Genomic DNA, 21651 nt, shown 5'->3' with positions numbered 1-21651 from the left:
CCTTGAAAAGGATATAAAGACTAAGAAGGTATCCTCGAAAAATCCTGATAAAATTTGCTAACTTTTTTGTTTCCTGTAAATTTTCTGTAAAATGAACGGTTTTCGTGAAATTTGCCATCAACAATTTTAAATGGCCGCCATTTTGAATATTGTAACGAATCAAATTCTGATGGGTAAATAAAAATCCCTACTTGAAAGAAATTTATAGGTCTAAGTGGAATAATAAGCTAATATCGCCAAATGCGATAACGCTTTTAAAGATTAGATAATATCAAGTATCATGGCTAAATTTATAACGGCCGAATAGAAATGGAAATAATTTTGCTACTTATATAATATTATATAAAGTATTGAAAATTTGAGGTTAGGCGTAAAACATCTATTGATCGGCGACATAAGGATCGATTGAGTCGCATAACGTAGAATCTAGCCAGACACCTTGGCAGAAATTTATTGTAACTAAATGGTATGCAACTAGAGGAACCAAAAAATGCACATGGCTAATTGTTATAATGTGAGAAACAACCTATAATCTTTAGAAAATTATTTTGCATGTAAAAAATGTACTAAAAAACCCAGATAAGAATAATTTAATGTATTAAGGAAGTAGGAGGTTTGTAGGCGCATGTATACTATAACAATTTGCATGAACCAATCAAATGGTAGCAATTGATGGGCGGTAATAGTGAGCCAATTCAAATATATTTGTATATATTTCTATAAATGATAAGAGTTTATGAATTATTGTTGTTCAGTTTATGTTTTGGATATGGCCCGAAGGCAGATAAATTATCAGAGGTGTAACATAAGTAATAATTTAATAGATTGGCACGAACTATTTGAGCCTTGAATGGCGTAGTAACAAATTATTAAAATTTTATGTAAATTTGCAAGTCGGAAATGAAAATTGTGAAAAAGAAAGGAGAACTTGCCCACTTGCCTGCCAACCACTACCATGGAATGTCACCAAAAATTGTAGAGCACAATATCTTTTACTGTACCTTTTTAATGACTTAAAGTTAAATCAAATTATTAACTTTTCATAAGACTTTGTGATGCTATAGTAAAGCAAAAGTCGTTTAAATATTTTTTAATCCCTTGGAAGAGACGACTTCGGCCACCGATAATCCAGGACTACAGGAGTTTGGATCGCCATCAGCAACTTATAGAAAATCCAGCACGTGAGTGAAAAATAGTTGAAATAATAATAGGGCGCCCTCAGTGCTTCGAATGAAATAAGAAATAAAAGCTAGCTCGTCGAAAAGGTTTTAAAAGTTAAGAAATTAATAAAAATACTTGCGCAAGTCTAAAAATGGTATAAGAAATATTTTATTGAATAGTAACAAGTCAATTCATATATCAAAGGATACACCAATTAAAGGAATACTAAGTTCTAAGCTAATAATACAAATGTTCACATGATCATTGATTCTATAATGTAATTTGTGATAATATAATGTAGCTCTGGTTCATTAGATAAATTGATCTATCTATTTCCGTCAGGTGCCGAATCTTGCACCCTGAGATATTATATATTTATTGGAAACTATAAAAATTAATATATATTTAATTGTTGATTTGTCAATTTATCATGCTCTGATCTGGGAAGTTAATATATTATAAAGTAGGATTATCCAAATCGACAAGCAACAGCAAGTTGAGATCAAAGCTACATGCAGATAAATGCATAAGATCAATGAAGTGAAAGCACATGGTAAAGTTTCGTGCTATAGAACTATAAAATAGTACTAATCTGTGATATTTTATTTGATTTCGTTTCTTGTTTCATTATATATTTTGTTGCTCTATATATTTTTTCTTTGATCTATTTTTGAGATTATTTGTTTAATATATGTATCAAATTTTTCATGGTGTACCATTCTTTTTATTCCTCAATACCAAAGTATATAAATTATATTTATGTATATATATCTTTTATAAATTATCAGTATTATATTATTGCAAAAGCTCCTGTCTGAGCCTATTAAGATTTTTAGTGAGATTTGTACCCTGGAAAACCACGACCAGATTTTATAGTTATTAAGCTAACTCTCATGCTCTACCGATTGACGCCAAGCAAGAGGCTAAGCGTTATTCCACCAAAAGTAACGTGACAATATTTACATCACAAATTTTTTATTTCATTTTTCAAAGTTTAGTCTTTATAGCATTTAATATTCCAGCCAAATTTCAGATCAATACAACATTTTGTTGTTGAGATAAAAATTCCTAAGTGAAAAAAAATCAAAATGGCAGCTATAAGGATAACCGCTGAGTTTTGGACACTTCAAATACGACATTTGTAGTCTCCTATCATCCAGGAACAATACCCTAAAAATAATGTTCTACACTACTTCAGAAACACTCTGTATACATAGCAGGAGCCGTCAGCAATCTCTTTTCTTTAAAATAAGGTCTGCAAGAACGCCTTGTTATAATCTTATAAATTATCCTAATAGCTTTCTTCTGCAGTATGAATATTCCATTATTCTCGTTACTTTTCCCCCCAAAAATTACTCCATATCTCATAACTGCCAGAAAATAAGCGTGATATACCAAAATAACAGTTTTTCACTCCCTACTCTGGCCATAACTCTCAATGCAAATAAGGCTCTAATATTTATAAAATAGAATTATAGTACCCTTCGAATTAAAAAATAATAAAACAAGAATACCAATTGTGACGTAAAAAAATGTATAAATACAAGAAAGTAGCCCTGAATTCATACATTTAAAAAAATAAGGCTCTAATATTATTTCAAAAGCGCCATCTATCAATAATTCACTTAAATTTGATAAAAATACTTTGATCTTTACTACATATTTTATGAGCTCATGCCAAGTTAAAATTATAAATCAGAGCACCCTTTGAATATATGCAAGATTTTATGCATTATAATATTTATGCATGATTTTTGGATGTTAGGCTGAAACTGAAATTTTATTCACAATAACATGTTTCACAAATGTTTTTACGATGTAATTATTAGGGAAAACAGTATCATGATGGAAAAAAGAAAAGAACTTCAATAGCTTAACAGCTGTGGTTGAAGTTCAACACTATATATTGTATATAATAATATGAACGAAATGTTAAGAAAGATCTAGTTTTGGCAGGAATTACTGATGATGAAATTAAAAATAGAAATAATTTCAAAACAAAAGTGAACAAATGGGAAATTATTCCAGAGATAAAAGCACCAAGAGTTGGCACAAGATGGAGTGAAGAAAGAAAAGCTGCATTTTCTCAGAGAATGAAAAGCTGGTGGGCGAACAAGAAAACCGCCAAGTCTAATAAAAATCGATGATCATGATTTTACTCAGCGTCTTCCACTTCGGGAGCTCTACGACTAATAATAATAATAATAATAATATAATAATAATAATAATAATAATAATAATATAATAATAATATAATAATAATAATAATAAAATAATAATAATAAAATAATAATAATAATAAAATAATAATAATAATAATAATAATAATAATAATTCCTTTTTTCCTTTTTCCTTCGTCCTGGTACCCCCAGAAGAAGGGAGTTTATTATAGAAAATATAACAAACAAAAATGAAAAATACACTTATAAAAAGAAATCTTACAAACAAAACAAATGAAGAATAAAAAAAAGCAAGAATAACAAAAGATAAGAAGATTTCCTTTCAGTAGAACATTTCAAATATTATAAACCAGACGAATTATAAATTCTCCAAAACCTTCTAAAGAAGGTTTGACTGGAGGAGTCAAGTTTTACATTATATTAAAAAAAAAAAAAACAACATAGAAATAGTACATTGGTACATTGATACAATCAATCAGTGATCCCAAAATAATAATTTTCAATTTAAATCATATCAAAAGAGAAATAGTTGTCAATCTTGGGTAGAAAAAAAAAGTTAATTGATACATTGATAATAATTCATTTAATTGTATTGTGTAGCAATAAAACAATAAAACAATGGGATTTCAGTTGTTGGTTATCACAAACAATAATACTCAAGACAAAATATATAAAAAAAGAAAGAATTTATGAAGATCATTCAAATTCACTCAAATTATTTAACAGAAAGTGTTTCATCTTATTCTTAACAATTGAAATTCTATCCAGACCAATTAAATCATCTGGCAACTCATTGAAAATAGTTGGTACAACATAACTAAGTTCACATTTACCATGATAATTATTGTATTCGGGCACAATAAACCTCTTATAAGCAGCACCTTGTCTTCGCTCATGCAAAATTCTACTTGACATTTTATAGTTATTAGAAAAATAATTATTTAATAAGATATCATATCTGAAGAGCTCGTTTACAGGAAGAATGCTATATTTTTTAAACAAATTTGGCTTAGGGTAACTCTCTTGTTTTGAATGAACTATTTTCAGCAAGGAATTTTGTAATCTCTTAACTCTATCAATTTCATAGCCACTTGCATTACCCCAAACATTGACACCGTATCTTACTACGGATTCAGCTAGGGCTTTATAAACAACTATCAATGTCTTCTTTGAGACAGATCGCTGTAAGTTATATAAACCAAATAGACATGAGCGAAGACGCTGGCATACACTATCAATGTGAGGACCCCACTTTAAACAATCATCAATGAAAATACCAAGATACTTTTGAATTGTAACTTGTTTGACCTTTTCATTACAAGTACAAGGAGTTCCAAAGTTATTCTCATGTAGACAATTTAAGGAATGCATAGTAATATTAGTGGACTTTGAGGTTTGACGTGGCGGTCTCATATGCATACAAGTGGTTTTTTTAAAATTCAAAGTCAAGCCATTATCATGGATCCATCTTTGCATTCTATCAAAGTCTCTTTGTAGCAATATTCTTGCTTCATCAAAACTTGTGTGGCTGGCTACCATAACTGTGTCATCAGCATACTGAAATATTTCAGTTTCCTTTGAAACACCAACCATTGTGATTACTGACACCAGATAAAGCAATGGTCCAAGATTGGAACCTTGTGGCACACCAGAGGTGACAAATTCATGGCGACTGTAGGATTTTCCTACTTTAACAGTAACCTTTCGGTTATTCAAATAATCTATTAACCAGTTAATACCTCGTCTTGACAAACCAATTTCACTCATGGACTGTAATAATTCTTATTTAATTTATTATTTATATAGTTACATAATTGGGATAAAAGCTGACCAGTTGATTTGTCGCGTTGGAATCCAAATTGAGCTGAAGGGATTAAATTGTGATTTTTTAAATGCATAACTAATTCATTACAAATATACTTTTCAACTATCTTATCAGGTGAAGAAAGTATTGAAATAGGCCGATAGTTAGAAATTTCTGATCTGGATCCATTTTTGAAAATCGGTCTTATTATGGAAGTTTTCAATTTATTTGGAACTTTACCTTCCTCTAATGATAAATTGATTAATCTTGTGATAATTGGTATGAACTTGATACTGTGATTTTTTATATCAGACATCAAAATATTATCAATCCCTGGAGATTTATTTGAACTCATACTTCTGATAATATTACCTATTTTTAATTCATCTGCATCAGGTAAGTCAAAGCTAGGGAAATTAACATTGGTATCATTATCATTTTCTAAATAAGTAGTAATATTACACTCATGTTTTGCAGCTCTAACACCTTCTGTGAATTCACTGCAGAAATGGTCCACAACCTCCTCAACCTGCCTATCACCAACCACTATGTGTTTCATTATATTATCATCAACTGACAACTTTTCTTGTCTACCCATGGCAACGTTGATTAATGACCAAGTATTTTTTATGCTATTAATGTTTGTCTCAAATTCATTTTTTAGAAAATTACACTTTGCCTTTTTAATATCTTTATTTAATTTGTTACGATATTTCTTATATGCTTCCAAGCCCTCTGGTGTACCAGAGTGTCTATACAAATTATCCCTTTCTTTCAATCTCCTATGCAACTCTAGAGTCATCCAATTCTTTTTAAGTTTAACTTGAGATTTTTTTTTGACTTTGATTTTTGATTTTTCATATCCCAAGTCATAGACTCGGCATAACTCATTATAGAGCTCATCACAGCTATTCAAACTTAAAATGCTATTTACATCAAGATCGCTGAGGTAACGATTTATTCTATTTTTTAAGTAAATATATTCATAATCACTCCCAATAGTTGAATTCACACTAAGATTTTGATCTATTGGACATGAACATAAAACAGAAAAATGATCACTTATTCTACTTTTTACTACACCAGTATAGATTGGTTCATCATACTTCATCCATCGAACAAAATAATGATCTAAACAAGATCTAACCGGTACTCCCTGCAGGAAAACCTCTCTTGTATTACTCCAAATACCTCTAACAAATCCCATGGAATAGAGCGTATCTAAGTATTCTTTTATAATAGAAGACCTATCCTCATTCAAATTGAGGTTGATATCACCTGACAACAAGAATTTACAATCAATGGGTACATTATTAATATTTTCATTGAGCTCTTTGATAAAATTAGACTTAGATAAATTAGGAGGGCGATAAATACCCAAGAAATAAGTTTTGAAATTTGCATTAATACTAGAACGTATAAATCCTTGAACATTTTCAAAAGTAACAAAATTATAATCTATCCTTTCAAAAATAAAACAATTTCTTAGAAACATACAAACACCACCACCACCTCTATCTTCTCGCAACCAGAAATGCTTATTGAAACCCTCAATTTTGAAATGATCCATCAGGTAAGATTTAGTTTGTACTTCTGTAAAAAATATCAAGTCAAGTGATTGAATAAATTTATCATAAGCTAGTATGAATTCATCAAAGTGCAACTGGATTTTTCTAATATTGAGAGTAAGTGAATTGAAGTTGGATTTGACACCATTCATATTATGTCTATTGGTCCCTAAAGAAGAAGAAAGAGGTACAAACAATTCGAGCTCAGTAACATCATGGAAAATACTCTCTTTAACAAATGAATCTGAGTCTGGATTCAACTCATTTGCAAAATTTTGAGTAAACAAATCATGAACTGATTCGTCTCCTTCATGATCAAACATTGGCACGAATTAAAAATGAAAATGCATATCTGAACAATGCTTCTGAAATAATTCAAACGATTTTAGTGAGGTCATTATCCCTCAATATCTCAATGACAGGTTCCTTTTCATTCTTACGAACTAGAATCTTTCCATTTCTATACCATACATATTTGTATCCATGCTTAACAGCTTGCTGCTTGGTCAGCCACTTTAGGTTTTTGAAATAGGCGGAAAGATTTTCAGATACAAACACCAATTGATCATTCTTAGAACAGGAGGAAATTATCTGAGATTGCTTAATTTTAGGGCCCTTTCGAGCAGAACTTACAATTTTTTCCTTCAAATTCCTACTTTTCAGAACGACAATGATAGAATTATTTTGTTTCTTATTCCTAGTCGGTAAACGGTGCGCAATATCAATATCTCCTATCACAAACTCAGGTACAATTTTTTCAACAGTTTTTGTCACTAGCTCATAAACATTCTCATCCTGATTTTCTTCAAGTCCAAAGATTTCTATATTATTTCTACGACCGTATTGTTCAATAGAGTTCAATTTGTATTCCAGATCCTCGATTTTCTTGTCTTTTATAACTAAACGTTTTTCCAAAGATGCTATTTTACTATCATTTCCTTTTACACGTGATAGAACTTCGTCGAAGCTATTACTCATGAATTTCACGGAATCGTGTAAAGTTGTAATTTTCTTCATAAGACACGTGAAAACCAGTTTCAGTTCTGGATTAGAGATTGTTTTTGTAATTGAGTCTAAATCGAAGTCTAGATCATCACTTACCACACTTTCAGTATCTCTATTGTCACCAGCAGTTACCTCCCTAGCAGCACGACAACGTTGAGGGCAGCGCCATTCATTCATCTTCTCCTGTGTTTTTCGTTGTAATAAAAATAATAATAATAATAATAATAATAATAATAATAATAATAATAATAATAATATAATAATAATAATAATAATAATAATAATAATAATAATAATAATAATATGAACGATACAGTCACTTAATTTTGATAAAGCTATCTTCAATGTTCACTTTGTTAATGAGGGCTACTTGTATGTAAGAATCAAAGCACCCTTTCTAATAAAAACTTATTACAATTAAATGTTTCAAGGAGTAATACATACTTGATGAAAATGTTGAAGTCGTTGTCGTTGTCGTCTGAGTCCTTGGAGTCGCCACGACTGACCCTGGCTGGGGTGCTCTGTGGCACGGGAGGGGGCTCCTGCAGAGCCAGGAATGCATCAAAGTTGTCGTCCGCTCCAAATCCGCTCACTCCATCACCTACACACACAGAATTATTATAATCATTCTAGTAGACACTTTAAGAAATAAATCCATCAATCATGAATCTTCAATCATGGCTTTAAATAAATGAATATTTCATAAATCTTTTCTCATAAATATGTTTTCTTCAAATGATAATTATTTAGATAACTTATCTAATTCTTATTCACACTATTTTTTGAATAGCTTTACTGGACAGACATTTGGAAGGTTCCCTAAAACACTATATAGATCCTTGAAAATTATCTCTAGAATTCTCTAGAAGTACTTTCAATAGTTTTATTAACAGATGATGTCTACCAATATTATACAGCACTTCTCGGATGTAGGTAGGACTCTAATTACTATTCACATTTCTAGATTTAAAAGTCTGTGTAATAAATTCCAAGTTTTATGTTATCTTTATGCAGTGGAACTAATTCTAATCTACTGGAGCAGTATTCCAAAATATTAATGATTTATGGCATTCTCATTACTTTCCCTCCTCTTCTTTATGGTATATGGCTTACGATCGGGTTCCCAAGAGTACTGAGTTATATATAGTCTGTGCTGATATAGTAGTTTACTTCAAAATGATGAATTTGTATGTTCAACTTGATGGACTTTACTGGAATTAATCAAGATTGAAAATAACCCGGCTTTTTTGCAACCGGCACTAAGTACCTGATTGAATGATTACAAAAGTTCAACAGCTGAGTCATAATTTTGACACAGTCCCACACACTCATGAACTCGCTCACTCACTTCCATCATCAACAGAAGACGAAATAATTAGTATCATCTGTTTTTCCAAGGATGAATAATAATTATCCTTTTTATGTCCTTCAGCAAGTTTTCCCAGGGATGTGATCGAGTGCAATCGAATCTTCATATTATAAACCTACTATGTTCTGAATTTCGTGAGAATCGTTAGAGCCGTTTTCGAGATCCGTTTTCGTGAAATACAAACATATAAACATCTAAACATACAAACATATAAACAGAAGTTGCTCGTTTATTAGTATAGGATGATAGTACTGAAGATATTAGTACAACTATTAATTTTAAAATGAATAGTACCTTTAGCATCAGCTGGCGCTCCAAACGCATTCGAGCCGAACGCATCAAAAGCATCAGCACCGGCTTTCTCATGACCAGCACTCTCAAACTTGGCAGTGAATGCATCGAACGCATCTTCCATGGGAGCAGCGGCGGCTGCAACTGGTGCAGCGGGTTGAGCGTCGAAGATATTGTAGCTGGCTGGATGGGTGACCGGCTCCTGTACAACAGGAGCAGCTGCAAAGATATCATGCCCAGTTGCAGGTGCAGTCCCAAAAATATCAGCTCCTGCAGAAGGTTTTGGAGGGGAGAACAGGTCTGGAGCGGCTTGAGTGGGAGCTGCAAAGACATCTTGGGCAGGTGCTCCAAAGATATCTTGGGAGGGTTGTTGAGGTGGAACTCCAAATATGTCTGCCTGAGGTGCTGCAAAGATGTCCTCAGCAGGCTGTGGCTTGGGTGGAGAGAAAACTGCTGCAGGTTGAGCAAACACATTCTGTTGAGGAGATGTGAAGGTATCTTCTGCTGGTTTTGCTACTTCTGAGGTTGCTCCCCACAGGTCATTTCCACTTGTGGCAGTTGGCAGAAAACTGGTGCCGGTTATTGATGGATCTTCCCTGGGAACCGATGTTCTTTGTGCTGCAGGTGCCCCAAAGAAGTCTGCCTCTTCTTTGGCAACTTCTGGCTCTTTGAAAGCATCAACAGGTTTTGCAACTTCAGCAGGCTCTGGAACATGATTTGGTTTGGCAGCAAATGGTGATGCAGCAGGTCTTGATGGAACTGTGGGTGGAGGTGGTTTTGGAGGTGGTCCAGATGCAACAGCTGGCTGTGGTGGAAGTTTTGGTCTTTCTGGAACCGCTGGACGTGCTGGTCTTGGGGGAGGGGCTGCAGCCACTGGAGTGGGGGAAGGAGCCATGGAGACAATCGGCTCTGGACTGGGTGTCATGGACAGCATTGATATGCTACTGCTTGGGGGCATGACCTGTTCAACAAGTGGTTGTGTGGGCCTCACAGGTTGCTGGAATGGAGCAGCCGGTTGCTGGAAGGGCTCTGGAGATGCCTGGAAGAGGTCTGCTTGCTGGAATGGTTCTGATGCCTGGAAGGGTTCTGCTGCTTTGAATGGTTCTGATGCCTGGAAGGGTTCTGCTGCTTTAAAGGGTTCTGCTGTCTTGAAAGGCTCTGATTGTTGAAAGGGCTCTGATTGTTGAAAGGGCTCTGATGTCTTGAAAGGTTCTGATTGCTGGAAAGGTTCCACTGGCTGTTGGAATGGCTGTGCTGCAGGCTGTGAGAAAGGCTCTCCTGAGCCAAGCAGATCCATGACTTCAGCCTCATCATGTTGCGACTCTTCCATTACAGTGCCAAATCCGTCTCCAAGGAGATCAGTAACCTGTAAAATATTTGAGAATATTATTCAGTTATTTGATTTCTATGCATTGAAAAGTGGAGCTCCAAAATACAATCAATAGGTGCGAGAAGAATCAAGTGCCAAGAACACGCAAAATTTCACCTCTTATCAGCTGATGATATTCTTATTATATCTGTAGCATAGCAACAGGTGATGAAAAGTGGAATGCGCGTGTTTGTGGCACATAAGTCTGTACACACATTTACACAAACAAGTTATAAATTAGTGAGGAGTGATTGAATTTAAACAAAATATTATGAAATATCTAAATATATTCATCTATTCAGTGAATGTTGATATCGAGTGTAATCAGTGATAATTCATTTCCACTTTGTGAGTAGATGAATCAGGCCCACATATTATGAATGATGCAAGTTAGTATAAGTTATTACGATTATGATATTTGAATTGAATTTTGCCTGCTATAGTTATGGATAAAACTCATTTATATTCATCACTTTCAATTGTTATACCACATCAATAAATTAAATACCGTGTGGTATTGATGATTCAATCCAATTCAATTCATTCTCTATCGTCGTGAGTATAATTACAAATACATGGACATCGTCAGGTACATATGAGAGCAAATATCACAAAGAGAATAATGAATTACAGGAGACACAATACCACTTGGAGGTGAACATAATCAATGAAATAGCTCCTTCTACTTCATTTTATAATTGGTTTTACAGTATTAATAGTTTACATTTTTAATTTTATTTGGTTCTTGTAAAAAAATTGGTCAACTATCTAATTTTACTATCAAGTCGTTTTTAAAGAATTAACTCAATCTAAAAGGACATAAACTATTAACTTACTGTCAAGTCATTTTTTAAGAATAAACTCAAACTAAAAGAGCATGAACCGTGTAATTTTACTGTCAATTCGTTTGAAACAAGAAACTCAATCTGAGAGGATATGTTACTGTCAAGTCGCTTTTAAAGTATAAACTAAATCTAAAAGAACATCAACTATTTAATTACTACCAAATTTTCATGAATAAACTCATCCTAACCTGCATCATATCAGGCGTAGGACTGGGGGAATGCAGCTCTCTGATTGGCGTAGGGCTGGGCGTCCTAGTGGCCTGCAGTCTGTCGAGTAGGTGCGACGATGTGGCCTCCATGGCGCCGGTCACACTCAGGATCAGGTCCTTGGTCTCCTTGGAGGGCGGTGGTCGCGGAGGCGGAGGTCGCCTGGGCGGGGCCGCTTCGCTCGCCCCCTGCGCGTCGTCCGGCGGGAAGAACTCTGTCTCCTCGTCGAGCAGGTTGGCTGTGATCGTGGTCGAAGGTGCTGGGGTTGGCACCATTGTTTCTATCAACAAATTAATCGAAAAAGTATGTTTCAGCCAAGTAAAGATTTTTTTATTATCTAGTTGAAAGAGTGAACAGTTATTCTAAGTAAAGACCAATATAATATTTTCTAATAGGTTTGCAATAAATGCAACTATTTAATCCAAACATAATACTCACTCGATCTAGAAATCTTTGAAAATACTTTCTAATCAATCAAAATACAATATGTTACTTAGGTGTGCTTTATTATTTCTTCCAGCCATTTTTTCTGAAAAGTGAAAACACATAGAAACAACTATACAGAATAAGTAGTAAAGATTAATATAAAAGTTATTCAAAAAAGAAATACCTATTAAATAGGTATTTTTTAAATAGGTAATTTTTCAAAGTGAAAAATAAAAATTACATTTTTTATATTGGTGAAAAACATCCATTGTAGTCTTGTGGAAGTAATTGTGAGAGAAACTTCTGTAGGCCTACCGAAGATCCAATCTTCGAGAAATGTGTGAACTTTATTGTTTAAACTGGGAGCGTTAGAAAGTTTCGATCCTTTCCAAAAGGCTCCTTGAGGAAACTGAATAAACGAAAGAATGGAAGATGATAAAAATTGAAACATTCTGAAGGCTCCTTTCATTGATTGAGTTTTGGTTTCATCTTAGACAAATATATTGTATAGTGAAGTGAAGCTACTTTTTCGTCAGCTATTTTCTGTATGATTTTCAAATAAAATATTTCAGTACATATAGTACAGTACATGTATTTTTTTAAATATGAATTTTATTATTACTATATGATTTTCAAATTATCACACCAACCTGCAATCAACGGTGGAACAGAAGACGCCGGCTCAGCAAAACTGTCGAACAGATCCGGTATAGGCGCCGCGGGTTGAGGGGGCTGCTGCACCTGAGGCGGCTCGCTGGCAAAAATGTTGCTGAAATCATTGGTGGGAGCCTGTGCTTCCTGGGCGTACTGGGCACTCGGAGCCGGCGACGAGAAGATATTCGAGAAATCATTGACGGGCGCCCCTTGGCTGGGGGCTTGTGACGCGAAAATGTTGGTGAAATCGACCGGCTGGCTGGGTTGTGCAGTAGTTGTGAAGAAGTTGTTAGTCTCCTGGGAGGAGAACGCGAATGGGTTGGTGGCCGATGAAGACTGGTAGCCGCTGGAAGCCGAGTCGTCGACAGCTGATGTCATGAAGGGATTGTCGGGCACTGAGGGGGGTTCTGCTGCTCCACCGCCCCCGAAATCACCCCCCGATAAGAAGGGGTTGAAGCCGGCCGGCTGCTTCACAGGCTCCATGTCACTCATCAGGAATGGATTCGCCATGTTTCTGTAGCAAAAATAGACAAAACAACGATTGTTAGTTTGACCAGGATTTATTTATTCCTTATCTATCATTCATATAAAAGATCTACAGTGAGGCCAGTTACATTTTGAATAATATTTGTGCAAGTAGTCCCAAAATCTTTATTACCCTACAGGAATTAAATTATCTATATTAGAAAACTTGATTGAAGCTTATTCTAGTGAGGTCCACGTTATAATGACAGTGTTTGATTAGCAATGGTATTGCTATCCTTGTCTATCATTCAACAAAGCGGATACCGCTATCTCTTTCTCGCTTTGCTCTGTTGTCGTCTTTTAACCATGTAGAATTAATAATTCATTAACAAAATACTTCATCTTAGTTATGAAGATTCTTTATGAAATTATTGAAAAATATAATTTCTTGCTTAAAAAATATAGCCTAATTGATTATTTAAAACGAGAATAAATACGCCATATCTTGCTCGCTTTGCTCATTCGCCAGATCGTCTTTTAACAATGTAGAATTAATAGTTCATTAACAAAATATTTTATCTTAGTTATGAAGATTCATTATGAAATTATTGAAAAATATAATTTCTTGCTTAAAAAAATATAATCGATTATTTAAAACGAGAATAAACCTTTAATATTACATCAATAAACCTGTATCAGCTAACGTATATAGAAGGCATTGAGAAGACAGAGGATCGGCAACGTTTTCCTCTTTCTCCACTGCCATTATAAGGTGGACCAACTATAGGGTTTATTCATTCCAATCAGTTAATTTAAATAAATGATGGAGGCTATAACTATTAATTTATTCATACCATCACTGATAAGATTTCCTGGCATTCAAAGACTTCTATTTATTCCAACAACTCAAACTCTATTACTATAATGAGGTCCACGTTATAATGGCAGTATTTGATTAAAATTGGTGTTGCTATCCTCATATATCATTCAATAAAGCAGATAGCGCTTTTATAGCTCCGATAAGTTGCCAAAGTGGAAAAATAATTTTAAAAACTTCTAATCTCAATAAGGAAAATTCATTATCAAATCATTGAAAAATATACTCTCTTGGCGAATAAAGTATAATTGATAATTTTTTGATGGAATGAACAGTTAATATTATCAAATAAGATACACAGGTATTGGCTATCTATGAAAGGAAAAAATCAGCAAAGCTACTCCCATATATTTCTCCACTGTCATTTTAACGTATACCTTACTCTAGTCGCCTAAAGGAGGGTAGTTTCCACCTCACTTTCAAGCTAAGTGATTTTCACTAAAACTAGGACTAGATTATTATAGTTATTTGAGAATCTCGAGACATTTCATGATAAACATAAATGAGATTTATGGTAAAAATATACGGAGTTTCTTGATAAACTATTTCCACAGAAGAACTCATACAACGAGTCCCAAGTAGTAAATTAAAAGAATATGAATTGTTTTTTTTTCACTTATACCTTTGTGACTCAGTCTGTAACTAATTAGTAATTACTTAAGCAAAATAATTTTGAAGACTGATTTTAAACTTTGCTACAAACTTGTGTGCGAATGAATTAAAATATACGCATGAAATACTTATATTGCAAATATAAAAAATAATAAATACTCATATTGCAAGCATAACTAGACCGTTATTAAATGCATTCAATTTGGATACTGTAATTTTATTCTCATGGAATTCTAATGTAATTTCATTCCATTCATAGCTTCCATTACCCGCACATAAACGTCTATGGCACCATACTGAGCTGGACAACTTACAACTCAAATTTAAGTCATTTTAATAATCACGTCTGTATTGAATTAACGTATTGGAAACAATCAGAATCGAGTAGTTGTAATGAATTGAGTTGCTATTTACACTAAGAAAACAAATTTCTATCAAAGGTGACTAAAACGAAATAATTTGAATAATATCAATACTATTAAGGATTGAATTCACAATAATTATTAAATTGAAGTTCTCACTTCGACTGTAGAAACAAGTTTGATGAGACTTGAGACTTTAATTTGAATCATTTTGCTAAAAAACTGATTCCGAAATAATTATGACGTTACCAAGGTATTAGTTTTCAATTATTTCATTTAGTATTACTGTATTACATTCTATCTACAATAATGCTCTCCTTTACTTTTCCAGTTAGTTGACCGAGCGAAGTGAGGTCTAAGATTCAAGTCGACGGTTTGGCATTTCTCTTAAGGGGCGATTGCTGAGATCAGGTCTGGCTAACCCCGGCGCAACGTTGGTCTAGCGCAACTTTGGTCTCGTCTAAAAAATCGGTTTGCTGAGATCGAGTTTAGCCGTCGGTCATCTCTTGGTCGAGAGCAACTTTGATCTGCGGGTTTAGCCAGACCGACGCTCAAGTTTAGCCAGACCGAGGCGCAACTGGAGGAATCCACGGGGAATTATTGTCGCAATGTTGGCAACAGCCATCTCGAATGCTACTTTGGCTCTCACACACTGTCTTTGCATATTGCTTTTGCACTCCCTCACTCACACTCACTCACTCTCCCATCATTCGTTTCTTTCTTGTTTTTTCTTCTTCTTCCCTCTCTCTCTCTCTCTCTCTCTCTCTCTCTCTCTCTTTAAGATAATTTGTAAAACTGTAATTATTATTGTAACCATGTTACCATAGGCGACAAGCCTAGGAACAATTGAAAAATAATATCTATCTAACTATCTATCTCTCTCTCTCTCTCTCTCTCTGGAAGAAGAAAAAATCTATCAATCTCAATCTCTCTCTCTCTCTTTCCCCCTCTTACTCCCATTTTCTCTCTTTTTCAGTCTCGATCCTTTCTTGACCGTCATCATAATGATCATCTGCGATTAGATAATCTTCTAAACTATTTCAAATGTCGTTATACAGTGAACACATGAACAACTCCTCACCTTTTTGTGTTCATTTGGAACTCATTTTCATTTATTTCAAAAATTTATTTTTTTACTAGCGTATTGTCCAGCTAGGAATTTAATGTAATATTTTTTTATTGCTAAAAAATAATAACTATCGCCGCAACACTATGTACAATGCGACATGATGCTGAAGTACTCACATAAATCGCCAGTCTCTCTGTGGAGCAGCAAAAAATTTGAGAGCAATCAGCACTTCTCTTTAATTTTAAATTCGGACACCGCACTGGCCGAATTGAGGTATTGGTTCCTTATAATCCAAGTATTAAAGATAATCCATTATTCACTACATCCACTCACAAAATCACTTCCACAGCAAGGATCACGCAAACGAAGTGTCGCTCATCACGGTCTGGACTCAACTTAATAGTTCAATTATGCAATGCAGACTATTTCTGCATCCCGTGATGATGCAAGCGAACGCAGCTGCCTCCAATTAGCAACACTCAACCCCACATAGATATCATCATCTCACACTCTCTTACAATTACAACGTATTTAATACAGTTCTCCTTCATTACTGATGTAGGTACAGTTCCATATTATGTTCAAACCAATTATATCCATTTAATCAATACTAATTAATCGATACTATCGTAGCCCAGATTCGTAGAAGGTAATCGACCACTGATAGAAATTGAGTCAAAGGAATTGGCTTCCAATTTAATATATTTTCAGACATTGTTTTAACCAAAAAACATTCAATATAAGTGTTGAGAGAATGATGATAGAATTATGGGCTACACAGTGAATGGGCTAGTGCGTACTGCCAGAGACAAATAAATAGGTAACTTTCAAACAGTATCTTTACTCTATGGAACTGCGTATAGCGAATACTTCAGAAAGATCTTTTTGAAGTAAGTCAGTTTTGTTTTTACCATCTTTAACAATTGAAAGTTCAATATAAAATGTATTGATAATTGTTCATTCAGTTTCATGCATGAATATGAATAGATCATGTATGTAAATCAGTTCATGTGATTGAAACGTAGTTCCCTTAACCAATGCTCCAGCACCTTTTTTTTAGTATGGTACCCACAAAATGTCCCAGTTATGCTATGATTAAAGAGTAGTTTACTCCGGGGACAGGAGGATATACAAATCTCCAGTAATATCTGGGAACATGGATATATCCCTCCCCCAATATATTTTTTTGCACTTGAGTAAAAATCATAGGTTTGAAGACTATAACTTTGAAACTATTTTTTGAAACAATTGAATGACTAATAAAATTATATTTCCATTCTATTTGTTATATGAACTGAAATATCATAGGCCTATGATATATTATTTTCTATGAAAAATTGAATAATAATAAGCCCACTGAACATAAAGGAACTTCATTATTAGGATGTAGATTTTCTAGTAGAAATTGCTTGAAATCATACCAAATTGAGGGTATTTTTCTAAAATTTTCCGGGGGAGGCCCCTCGGACCCCCTTCTCGTGAGAGGTAAAGAATTTTCTTGTTGTTTGAAGGTATTTTCATTTTCACTCTCTTATGTTATAATATTTTAAAAATCAGTAGAAAAACATTTCAAATATATGACTTTATGGGTAATGAAATTGTTCAGAATTCAAAGACGAACCCCAATTTGACACTGGTTTTTGATAAAATCGAAACAATAGCAAGTTAATAGCTTAATCCCGAACTTAAACCTGCCTCCTAGCAGGTCTAAGTTGGAGTCTAAAATCATCATTTTTGCTCCTGAGATTATCACATTTTAGCCTGATCCCGATCTCAGCAATCCACCGAGATTATCTTTTAAATCCGAGTTGATCTACGCTTGAACTCAGCAATCCACCGAGATTAATTTTTAGCCTAGACTGGAACTCAGCAAACCGATTTTTAGACCGCAGGTTTTTCCCTGCGATAATTTCCGGTAGGCCAACTTTTGCGCTCGAGCGTGGTTAATCCCGAACTCAGCAAACCGATTTTTGATCTGCGGCGCAAAAACCGGTTTTTAGCCGAGCGCAAGAGATAATCCCGATCTCAGCAATCGCCCCTAGTGTTTAAATGTTTATATGTTTTTATGTTGCGCATTTACGGCAAAAAGCGGTAAAAGATTTTCATGAAATTTGACAGGTATGTTCCTTTTTAAATTGCGCGTCGACGTATGTGCAAGGTTTTTGGAAATTTTGCATTTGAAGGATAATATAAAAGGAAAAAGGAGCCTCCTTCATACGCCAATATTACCGTAAAAATCAGACTATAGAATTATTCATCATAAATCAGCTGACAAGTGATTATACAGATGTGTGGAGAAGCCAGTCTATTGCTGTATTTCCATAAGGTCTATAGTTTCAATCAGGTACTTGTGGATGAGAATTCTGCGTGAGGTCTACTGTTCACAGAACTACTAGTTCTATAAGTTTTAATATAGGGGCACCGAGCTTCGCTTGATATGTTTATTTATTGATAAACAGACAAAATTCTCTAAAATAATCGTATTTATATTTTACAGCTGGCTATACGTCAGCTTATGAATTTCGGGGATGCGATATTTTGATTTTCCACAGAATCACTCAAAGACCTTAAAGAGATAAGGTCTTTGGAATCACTAGCTCACTTCTTACTATCCACAGACGACGAAAGTCTCAGCTGTTTCAGCCAAGGATGAATTATCCTTTTAATGTCGTTCAGCGAGTTTTCCCCAAGGATGAGACCTAGTGCAATCGAATTTTTATATCATAAACCTTATATGTTCCAAATTTCGTGAAAATAGTTAGAGCCGTTTTCGAGATCCGTTGAACGTAAATAGCCAGTTATAAAAATAACCAGATAGAAAAATATAAACAGATATACAGAAATTGCTCGCATAATATAATAGGATAAAAATTCAATACTCACATTGTGCTTCTATAACGTTGATCAAAGTCAAACTCTGTAACTAGTCTCGAAAAAGTTTTTCTAAAAGTTTGAACACTTCCAACACTTTACTTGATAAGTTCGCTCTCCAAAAGTTTGAGCTCAGCTTTCCCGGGCAGTATGTGTTCGGCAATGGACGTATCAAACGGATCCGAATAAGCAGACACGTCAAGGTCGTCCTCTATCTTCCTCGGAAGCACCGGGGTGTGGAGCTTAGTCTCAGCGTCAACACCTTCTGAAAGAAAGTCCTGACTGACACTGTTCCTCTGCGATTCGCACGCTCTCGGATCAAAGTCGGGGTCGGAAACACTGTGTTTCAGTGTGGTTGATACTTGGGAGATTGGTACTGATGTCGTTGATGTCTGAGGGATTGCTTGTTGTGATGTGGAAGGAGGAACCTGACTGATGTCACCGACAAGTTCGTTCTCAATCAACTTCAATTCTAGTTTCCCTGGCGCACTGGACACAAAAGACGTATCAAACGGGTCCTCACAAACAGTGGATGACTCACTCTCGTAGCTTGGTTTATCTTCCAAAAGTTTCTGCTCTGGATAGTAAGGAGTCAACGGTTTGGAAGCTTTGTTTGTTTCGTTTTGTCCAACCGACAACAAATCCTCCAACGGTTCCTCAGAAGTTACATTAAACGCTACCACTTTCGGTAATGACTGTCTCTTATCACCACCAATGAACAACTGTTCAGGACGTGGAATGGATTTTCTCCTGGGTGGAGATTCTTCAGCACGGGGATCAAAATCGTCGTCCTCTTCTACACAAGTTACTGGTATGGCAGGAGTTCCTTCAGCTAGAAGTTCTTTCTCCAAAAATTTCAATTCAGCTTTACCTGGGGCTACAAGATCATTGACTACTGATGTGTCAAATGGATCACAGTAAGACAACTCCTCACTGTTTGAACCCTTAGCACCACCCTCTTTTGCAGATGCTGGCTCTATAGGACTGTGTCCAATCTTAGACAAATCAGTGGTACTTCCACCAAGTAAATCCCGGTGTTTGAAGCTCAGAGGTGTCTGATCTGCCTCCAAAAAGTTATGTTCATCAAATTCTAGTGGATTTCTGAGAGGACTTCCAGTTTTTGGCAGCTGTATACTGACAGTAGGCAGGCTTCTTACCTCTTCCTTATGATTCAATATCTCTTCTTCAATCAATTTCAACTCGTACTTCCCGGGGACTACTTCAGCTGCAAATGATGTATCGAATGGATCATCACCTGCAAAATCATCCTCATCAAGATCTTTGACTTGATTTTCAGTTACAACTGATCCTGGCGGTGGAGGTCTCTGTGGTTTTAACTTGACTCCTTCGTTTTGATTGAGAGGTGTAGGGGACAACGCTTGAGGTAATTCGATGGGATGAACTTCTTTTGTTAGAGATTCTGCAGCTAGTTGCGCGAATTCATCATCCAAGTCGTCTTCTGGTTCTGGTGCTTGTTCTTTATTATCATCAGTTGTGATTTCCTCAAACTCACTGACTAGAGACTTAAGTTCTGGGGAAACACCGATCTCAGAAGGTTCTAGTTCTTTGAGTGGTGAGGGTGTCACTGAAGCAACAATCGGTGCTAGATTTATTGAAAGGTCAACTTCAATTTCCTCTCCCAACTCATCATCATCAAGCAGATCATCAAGTAGTGTCTTTTGAGGTTCCTCGACTACAACTTCAACAGCTGATGCGATATTCGCGTCTCCACCACCTTCATCAAAACTCCCAAGCAGCAGATCCTGTTGTCTGGGACGACGTGTGTTTCTTTTGGGTCTTTCAGTTGCAAGAGTAGTTGGTTTCTCTACTTTACCAGTGAGAACATCAACTGCACACCCTAAACTGACAAGCTTCTTCTTACGTTTCTCTTCTGGAGTCTCTTTGATAACTTGGTCTACAATTGATGTGTCGAACGGATCTGGACCATCGTCTTCTAAAGTAGGACTTTCAGGGATGTAGGCAAGTTTAACTTCTCCACTTGCTACAACGTCTACATATGATGTGTCGAATATATCCTCGTCTTCATCGTCTTCTTCTTCACTCTCAGATTCTAGTGCAAGCTGGTCTTCTAAGTGCTGCTTTTCTTGACTAGCTTCTGCAAGCTGTTGTTTCTCTAGCTGTTCGGCCCTAGCTGCTGCTTCGGCTGCTTCTCTTTCCGCCTTTTCGGCTGCTTCTTGCTCTACAGCTGTTGGCTTCTTCTGGAAAAAGCTCTGAGATTTGATACGATCTAGATCGTCCTGAGTTTTCTTTAGGATATTATCAACGCCCGATGTAAGTGCTTTGAATTTCTCCCACTCTTCTCCTTTCTCCTTCTTCTCTGCTTCTTCTCCTCCCTCTTGTGCAGATGTTCCCTCACCTTCCTCCTCCTGCTGCTTCTTCTTTCGCTCCTGTTCTTTCCTGTATTCTTCTAGTTCTGCTTCAAAACGTTCCTCTTCTTTGTGCTTTCCTTTTTTGCCCTTCTTCTTCTTTTTCAATCCTTTTGTGATCTTCAGCAT

General features: G+C 35.3%; 2 protein-coding genes across 3 annotated transcripts in view; both read right to left on the bottom strand.

The window, feature by feature from the left end:
• Nucleotides 1-20093, bottom strand: part of LOC111054935 (protein stoned-B) — a 44414-nt gene extending 24321 nt beyond the window's left edge. The window contains exons 1-5 of one of the 2 annotated variants that reach the window (XM_039438225.1): nt 19148-20093; nt 12876-13393; nt 11781-12079; nt 9382-10744; nt 8163-8319 (exon numbers count right to left, since the gene is read on the bottom strand). In XM_039438225.1, coding sequence (XP_039294159.1) covers nt 8163-8319; nt 9382-10744; nt 11781-12079; nt 12876-13389 — 2333 coding nt within the window. In that variant the 5' untranslated portion in view covers nt 13390-13393; nt 19148-20093. Of the gene's footprint in view, nt 1-8162; nt 8320-9381; nt 10745-11780; nt 12080-12875; nt 13396-19147 lie in introns of both variants that reach the window. The other variant, XM_039438224.1, reaches the window with a different exon arrangement.
• LOC111054937 (protein stoned-A) lies at nt 19234-21651 on the bottom strand. Its single transcript, XM_022342066.2, has one exon. It carries the CDS (start codon nt 21649-21651, stop codon nt 19234-19236), a length of 2418 nt encoding a protein of 805 aa, XP_022197758.2.

The sequence above is a fragment of the Nilaparvata lugens genome, chromosome 11 (assembly GCF_014356525.2).
Source record: "Nilaparvata lugens isolate BPH chromosome 11, ASM1435652v1, whole genome shotgun sequence".
Classification (NCBI taxonomy): Eukaryota; Metazoa; Arthropoda; class Insecta; order Hemiptera; family Delphacidae; genus Nilaparvata; species Nilaparvata lugens.
This window is presented reverse-complemented; position numbering and strand designations above follow the sequence as displayed.

Excerpts from the sequence above, each read along its gene's own strand:
- LOC111054937 (XM_022342066.2), bottom strand. The coding sequence starts at position 21,651 with ATGCTGAAGATCACAAAAGGATTGAAAAAGAAGAAGAAGGGCAAAAAA.